At 48.9% G+C, this 8460-nt stretch overlaps 1 protein-coding gene across 1 annotated transcript; it reads left to right on the plus strand.

Annotated features, from left to right (window-relative positions):
* The first annotated feature begins 7641 nt into the window (after window positions 1-7641).
* Window positions 7642-8156, plus strand: LOC123124403 (putative lipid-transfer protein DIR1). The gene has a single exon (XM_044545018.1). It carries the CDS (start codon window positions 7705-7707, stop codon window positions 8020-8022), a length of 318 nt encoding a protein of 105 aa, XP_044400953.1. The 5' UTR covers window positions 7642-7704; the 3' UTR covers window positions 8023-8156.
* The last annotated feature ends 304 nt before the right edge of the window (window positions 8157-8460 follow it).

Here is an 8460-nt window from a genome sequence, read left to right on the forward strand (position 1 = left end):
ATGGATATTAGTTCAATGAGCTATATGTTGTTATGAATTACCAAAACCACCCGGGAATTAGTTGCACTTACAGTAGTCGTTATCGTTCAACACAGAATTCATGCAGATTTTTTGCATGATAATACAGTAGTGCTTCTACATGTGGGGAGCACTTGGTGTGTCTAATTGCTTGCTTGCTGAACAATACACATTTCATGAACATAGCTGCCTTCCTCTATAAATAGAGCCCAGCACAAATATTCATCTCACAGAACACCAAGGTAAAACTTAGCTAAGAACAAATAAAATACCAGCATCCATGGCTAAGTCCCGGGCATTGGTTGCAGCACTGTTGCTTGTCCTGGTGGTGTCCCTCGCCGCAATAGAGGGTGTTCATGGCATATGTGGCATGTCAAATGATGAATTCAAGCTTTGCCAGCCCGCAGCAGCAGTGGAAAACCCAACAAATAGTCCGTCGGCTGAGTGTTGTGCCACGCTTGGGAAGGACAACCTGTTGTGCATTTGTCGCTACAAAGGCATCACCGGCATATGGCTGAGGATGTACCACATCGACGTAGACCGTGCAATGGTGCTGCCGGCAAGTGCGGCCTCACCATGCCCAGCAACTGCTCTTGATGATCGGGTGCACTATCCATAAGCATCAAACCGTTTGTCGGTCTAGATATGCATCAACATTAATACGGCTAAATAAGTGGAGGAGCAGTTGAAAGGTCTTATTGTTGTTGTGTGATTTGAATTCTCCGCCTATCTCATTAATCTGTCGATAAATGGTAGCATGTATGTATACTGGAAGTGTAAGGAGGACAAAAGTTCCTTGCATGTAGTCCCATATATTTGATATATTAATTGGTGAGCTTCTTATTGCCCAAAAGTTGTGTGTTTTCAATGAACAAGTAAAAAGTGATCACAAGGTAATTTAAATATTGTAATCAACTATCAAGGTGACCCATAGACATCCTTATAGTTGATTCTGTTTTCTCTTCAAGTTATTAAGTCTCATAGTAGCCTATTGTTCCAAATATATGCCCTACAAAGACATGAATCCACATTGGTTGAAATATTTCCATTGAAGTGTACTAGATTGTTCCACAACAACATAAGACCGACTGCACAGAAACATATGGTTGGTTATACATGACCATGGTTATTACATTGATCACCAACTTTCCCTCTTCAAATCCATGAAATCCGGCGTCATCTTCGCACCAATAATCTTTGAGAAGAAAAGCAAGTATTAAATCTAAACATTTGAGAGCTTGTACGTGAACAAATTTAAATCTTTATTCACAGTTTACTGGCGTTCCTCGATTGGTACATTGTCATGCCTCTCTATACTTCACCGCCTTATATATTATGTGACCGTCAATATAAGGCTGTGCAAATACCAAGATGTACAATCTGAAAAGACCAATAGATTGCCTCTCATGTCGTCATGTATATGTCCTTACGGATCATGTTCCTATTGTCTTTCATTTACTTACATATTTTTTTCATGTGAATAAGATGTAGATGCTCATTTCCATTCTACAAGAACAGGGCAATATGATCAATTTCCAATGGTGCATGCTGAGCCACTCGAATTTTACTGCTGTAAGGATTTTTTTACACTTATGCTATAACCACAAGGATTTCTCATCATTTTACACTTTGGGTGGCCTAATTCATCCCCATGTAGAAAAATGGGTGTAGCGCCTTTCGGTCGTGTTACCACCAAGTTTGTATGAAGGAAATTATAGAACTTTATTTTATCACACATATTCATGAGCAACTATTTCCTACCACATTGTTTCACGTGTTCCTTCAGGGAAACAGTTGGTACATAATTTTGCAGTTGAATATGCATTGACTTGGGACACAACATTTGATTCTTTCATTGATCGTTGTTGTTACACTAGCAAAGTACGAGATTCCCAGAGCTTCTAATACATGGATCGCACATGTGTGGTGTTCTTCTTTCGTGGGAGATTTTCGTTTTCTATGGACTTGCTATCTTGTAGGATACACTTGATTCCTTCATGTTGGGTGCTACACATGCTTCCACAATTCAAATATTCCAATATTTTAGATGGGATAGATGAATACGACATAATAAATATCTGTTGCGAGGTTACATCTTACTAGAATATTAAGTCTTCTTGACTATAACTTGAGAATGCATGCTCTTCCTTGAGCTTCAACTGAACCATTTTGCTAAAATGTTAATAACTCAAGAACAATTAAAATTTAGAGACATAATATGACAAAGTACTGCTAGCCTACTAGGTACCATTCCATCATGAAGGCAACAATATATCGATCAAATTTCTGTTCCTACCCCTTAGTGAGAGAATTATTCGAGCATGTTGCATCATATAACTCAAACATGTTGTCTTCAATCTCCTCATAGATTTCTACAGGAATATGTATGTCAACCAGTGCAAGTATATCTTCAGGTCCTACTGCTGATTTGCAAACCTCCCCTTATGATGGAATTTCGGGTTCGTCCTTCATGGAGTTCCTTCCTGGATCAACCATATGTATATCTATTGGTTTGCATGAACCTCAATAGTTTTTTTTAGAACCTTCAGTGGAGCAATTCCGTTGACTTTGGTTTCATTTTCCATCATTGTAACCATATAAACTTCAGTGCATTTCAGGAGCATGATTGCTAGGTCCTGCAAGTTGGCCCTTTACTCGACTCCCAACCATGCAACGGTTAATCACTTTGCTTGGTTCTATCGGTTCATGAAAAATTCTTGTCCATTGTCCATGCTCATGATAAGGATCTTGTTTACCATATGCTTTATGAAGAGTCTAACATGAAATTTCATTATGTCTGGTATATGTTGCTTGATTTACTTATATTCATGTGAATATAAATCTTAATCGCGTTGTTTGAGAATCTTGTCAGTATCTTACCCGCTTGCTGGCGTTTTAGGGTTTAGGGTTTAGGTGGAGTGTAATCCAAATGTGTGGAGGATAAGGACTTGAACTCTTTAATGGTGATATCAGTTTGATATATGGAAATAAATGAGTAGAACACTTCCATTTCAAAATAAGAAGTATACTAAAGGCATCTGGTATATAAATGGAAAATAAACAAAGCAAAAGAAATTGAATCACCAAAGTAGTGGCTACACCCAAGTTCATTGCACCCATGGTGAACAGTAAAATTAAAAAATAGCAAAAGGTTCTAAAACTTGGTGGCTTTGATTATGACCAAAATTTGAGGTGCTTGCAAAATTTGGTGGCCATATAACATCAAATGAGCTCAATACACGCAACATAAAAATTCTACTCAAACAGTGCACAAAACATTTTGTTATTTTTTGTACAGAGTTCTTCGGATGTCATTTGGTCACCAAATTTTACAAGCACCTAAAACATTTCGTCATAATCGAAGCCACAAAATTTCAGAATTTTTCTGCTATTTTTTTTTTTGATTTTACTGTTCATCGTGGGTGCAATGAACTTGGGTGCAGCTTGGTTAGAGCATCTCCAGCCGTTCGGCCACCCAGAGGATTGAAATAGCGCCGCCTAGGGGGTGCGCTAGCTGAAAAATCGGCGTGGGGCGATCGGTTTCCCAGCCGCCGTCCCCAGGTCGCCCCCAGGCTCCGTTTTAAAATAAAAATAAAAATATACTCAGCCAAACATGACACAGATTCGGCGAAATTTAGGCATTCCATTGTTTTTTACATATTGAAAACATAATCTAAAACAAATAAAAAAACTACCACTACTACTGCCGCACCGCGGCCGCCCGCCGCACCATCCACCGCGCCGCCTACAGGCCGAAGGCGCTGTAGACGCCGCCGCCGTCGTCGTCCTCCTCCTTCTTCACGTCGCCGCCGTCCCTGCTGCACCCCTGCCCTGGGTCGCCTTGGCGGACGGGTTTTACTGGCGGCGGTGCCTCGTCGTCGCTCTCCTCGAGGATGATGACGCCACCCTCGTCACGCCACGACGCCGAGCGGCGATCTCCTCGAGAGCGCGGCGCTGGCGCTCCATCTCCAGCCAGACGTAGTCCTTGCGCGCCCACTTGATGGCGGCCTCGTTGGCGGTGCAATGTCCTCGTGCTCGCTCTTCATGGCGACGAGGCCCGGCTCCGTCTTCGTCTTGACGAGGCGGGAGGAAGGACCGGAGGAGACACGGCCGCCCTCGTTGATGACGAGGGCGCCACCGCGGGTGCGCCGCCCGAGCGGCGTCTCCACGAGCTCGGCATTGACGTTGGCGAGCGCCGGCGAATCGGAGAAGCGGGAGAAGGAGGAGGAGGAAGAGGACCTGCCCGCTATGCGCCTCGGCAGCCAAGGGCCGCCACTCTGGTGAGGGACCGAGGCCGGGGCCGCCGGGTACTCGAGCGGCAGCTCGTTGCCGCCCTCGAGGTGCTCGAGGACGAAGTGGAGCGTGCACCCGGGGACGCCCCACCACAGACGGCAGCTGTCGGTGTTGTGGCGCCCCCATCACCGGCACGTTGTTGGTGGAGGCGAGCTGCTCCTCATGGCGGCGTCGGAAGTACGCCGCCCAGTGCGCGTGGTTGCTGGCGGCGTACTCCGGGCGGCCCCGCACCTCCTCCGTCAGGGAGGCCTGAACGCGCTCGATCTCGCCGTGGAAGTGGCCGGCGTCGATCGGCTACGAGGGGACTGGGACGCCTCCAGCGCTGAGCCTCCACCGCCCCGGCACGCGCATGTCAGACGGCGCCGGGTAGTTACCTCATGGAGGAGGTGGGCCTCCCACTCGTGCAGGTGGCGGCGGCCGAAGCCGTTGGCCGCCACTCCGTCGCCGGGGAACCGCACTCCCATCGGCGAGCGTACACGCAGTGGCTGTAGACGGGGAGAGAGGTGGACGAGACGGGGGCGTCGGCGCCGAGAGAGGGGCTGCGGGCGAGTGCGTCCACCGACAAGGGAGGGGCGGCTTTTATAGCGGCTGGGGGCGGCAAACATGTGTATGCGTGGCTGGAGGGGGGCGCGTCGCCGCACTACGCCGCCTGTGAGGAATCAATGGAAGGCTGACCGGCGGCAGCCTTGGCATTGATTCCCGGCGGGAAAACGAGGCGATGAGGAAGACGAGACGAGACTGGTCGCTGACTCGACGGCCCCACCGAGCATTGGCGCCAAAAACGCTTCCCCGGGCGCCCCCAGCGCACCGGGTTCGGCCTGAGTTCGCCAGCGCCAAATTTAGGATTAACCAGCAAAAATTGGACTTATAAGAGCACGACTGAACCGTTGCGCTCCAGATTGCCGACCTACTTTGACTAAGAGAGAATTTAGTTGACCTTAATAGCTCGGCAACAATTCGTCCTGAATCAGTAGATGTCCCGCAATATGCTTACCAAAGTGAATTTTTTTTAGAAAAAGGAGGATGTACCCCTAGCCTCTGCATCTAAACGATGCATGCAATCATATTATTAGTTATTCACAAAGACCATATAAGGTGATACATCAATAAGCCTGAAGCCAACATCTTGGCAACGCTGTTGCTACTCCTATCCCTTGATGAAGGCGTGCCGAATGTCCGGGTCTAATATCAAACAGATATCGCACCAAAGCCTAACATCTAAGACCGGGTGTCCCATCCAAGCTACAACCTGGATTGGGTCCCACATCGGTCTGGCACACTCCCAGTGAGCACCGCACGCTGCAAGGGTCGTCACCTCCATTTTCCCTCGGTCCATCCTCAGAGCAGAACTGATGCACCGACCTTGCCAGGCCTCTCTGCCATCAACGCCACCATGACGCCGGACAGCTTCCTCCTCGTGCGCGAGTCCATCTCCAATACGCGCCCATCGCCGAACCTCCGCGGCGCATGCCGCCGGGATCCGCCGTCGGCCTTGCAGTAGATGTAACACCGCTCCTCCTGTTGTCCCCTCCAGCCAACACGTGCTCCAAAACAATGCCCCTAGGATGGACAGCGGCATCGAAGGTGCCATCATCATCCGATCCGGTAGACCCAGATCTAGGGTTTCCCCCGGAGCGTCACGAGTGGGGCGCCATGACCTACAACGACGATGCCTCAAGAAGGGAACGACGTCATAGACGCCGCCATCATCCGTCACGACCGTAGTCGGCGCGATTTTCACCGGAAATGACGCCCCCCCCCCCCCCCGATCTCGCAGCTGACTAAAACCGGACGGAGCTTCGCCGTGAAGACCAAAGCCGCCGTCGGTACGCCGGCAGGGAGCCTCCAACCGCCCCTCACTGGTCCTCCACGCGCCACCGGTTGCCACGCCAGGGCGGATCTAGACGGGACGCCAGATCCGCGGCTTCTCGCCCATCTCGAGGCATAGACTCCACCGAGGGGAAGAGCACCATGCCGGCCATGGATCTGGCCGCCGCCACATAGGCAAGGGATACCGCACTACCTGCTGCTCGCGGATCCAACACCGGAGTCGCCCCTGTCGCCTCCGGGTGATCCCGCAGCCCCCGCCGTGTCCGGCCCTCCACGTGCAGGATGAGGCACCGCAGCACCGCCGCCTGAGGACGCCCGCCCGCGCCGAGCCCTCGCGCGAGGAGGAGATGGGGCCCCGCCGCTGCCAGCACCTAACGGGCTTTGCCCGGCGGCGCGGACCGACGGCGGCGAGGGGAGAAGAGGGGCGGGGGGACCTGAGGCGCCGGCGGCTAAGGTTGCCCCCTCGGTCACTCGCGGGGGGAGCGATGCGAGAGGGAGATGCCTATGATGGAATGGAGTCGAATGATGCCTATGCTTACCAAAGTGATAGTCGGCAGATTGGCATGAACAATAGACGCTTTTCATATAGTCTCGAGTGCCGGTCGACGTCCCCGCCAAATTTCCATGCCCTGAAGAATGTTATCATGCTAAGCAAGACCCGGCTGAGCCGCTGAGCTCGACTTCCACACCCGCCGGCCGCCGCAATCAGTCATGCGTTGAGTCTAGCTGTTCCCCTGCACTGGCAGCATTACTGAGTTAAGTCGGCAAAAGCTAACACCCCAAGATCATGCCAATCTCAAGCTACAGTAGGTGCATGCGTCCAGTTCCGGTGTGTAATGCTTCAAGCTAGCGAAAGTCGTACGTTGTGGCCGAACTGTAGTGATTTTTCTCTATACTTATCAAACGACACTAAATGTACTATCATCCTCTTTCATTACCTATGAACACAGACCATGTTTTTAGAAGAAGAAAAATAACTCTGAACACATGGCCCGAGATAAAACACTTGTTAGCAGGTTGGCATGCGATAGCTAGTGAAATCATTCATATAATTCGGCAGTGAAACATAGAACACTTGAGAGTTCAGTGGATGTCTGAATGGATTTGGTCAGTTAAACAATTCAATCTTCAAAATGTTGGCATGAGCCATCTTACTTTTTCCTTGTAAATGGCAAAAAGTTGAATCACTTTCTATCATTGCGGAGAACTAGTCTTTACGGCGTTGCACTATGGAGATTTCGCATGAATATTTCAACAGAAATCAGTAGATTTGCTTCGTTGTATATCTTTTTGTCCCCACTACGGTAGTCATTATCGTTAAACAGGAGGTTCAAGTGCGGATTTATTTTTTGGCATGATAACACGTTAGTGCTTCTACACGTTGGAGCACTTGGTGTTGTTCCTGCTTGATGCAGAATACACGCTTAATGAACACAGGGGAAAATGCCCCTATAAATAGAGCTCCAGACCAAATATTCATCTCACACACCCTCAAGGTAAACCTGCTAAGACCGAAAACTCCAATAGCAATCCAATAGAAAACTAAATACATCACCAGCATCAATGGCCAAGTCACAGGCATTGGCTGCAACATTGTTGCTTGTCCTGGTGGTGTCCCTCGCCGCAATAGAGAGTGTTCATGGCGTTTGCGGCATGTCGAATGATGAATTCAAGCTTTGTCAGCCTGCAGCGGCAGTGAATAACCCAACAGGCAGTCCATCTGCCGAGTGTTGTGCCGCGCTAGGAAAGGCAAACCTATGGTGCATCTGTCGCTACAAAGGCATGGCCGGCATATGGCTGAAAATGTACCATATTGACGCACGCCGTGCCATGGCACTGCCAGGCAAGTGCGGCCTTACCATGCCAAGCAACTGCCCTTGATGATGTGAAGTACTATCCATAAGCATCTAGGTGTGTGTCAGAGTGTGGGTGTACATATGCATCTACACTTTATGACTAAATAAGTGGAGGAGCACTTAAAAGGCATTGTGCTCGGTCTTATTGTTGTTTTGTGATTTGAATGTGTACTTGTCGCACTAAGCTTTGATTAGCAGTATGCATGTAAGAGGATGTTAAAAGTGCCATATGCGCAGTCCCATAAACTGGTAACCGAATGTGGTATCTTATACTGGTAACCTTGTATGTGTCTTTCGCAATAAAAAAACTTGTATGTGTCAAAAAGGCGTGTGTTTCCTAGTGAACAAGTAAATGTGCAAACTCTTTTTTCATTGGTCAGTGCTATGTAATTTGAATATTTTAATCTCACGCCGGGCATAAAACCCGATGTCCGAAGCCCCAAGCCGAAAAACCAAATCGACC

The sequence above is a fragment of the Triticum aestivum genome, chromosome 5D, assembly GCF_018294505.1.
Source record: "Triticum aestivum cultivar Chinese Spring chromosome 5D, IWGSC CS RefSeq v2.1, whole genome shotgun sequence".
Lineage (NCBI taxonomy): Eukaryota > Viridiplantae > Streptophyta > Magnoliopsida > Poales > Poaceae > Triticum > Triticum aestivum.

What these genes read in the sequence shown, in the direction of transcription:
- LOC123124403 (XM_044545018.1), top strand. Translation starts at nt 7,705, where the DNA reads ATGGCCAAGTCACAGGCATTGGCTGCAACATTGTTGCTTGTCCTGGTG.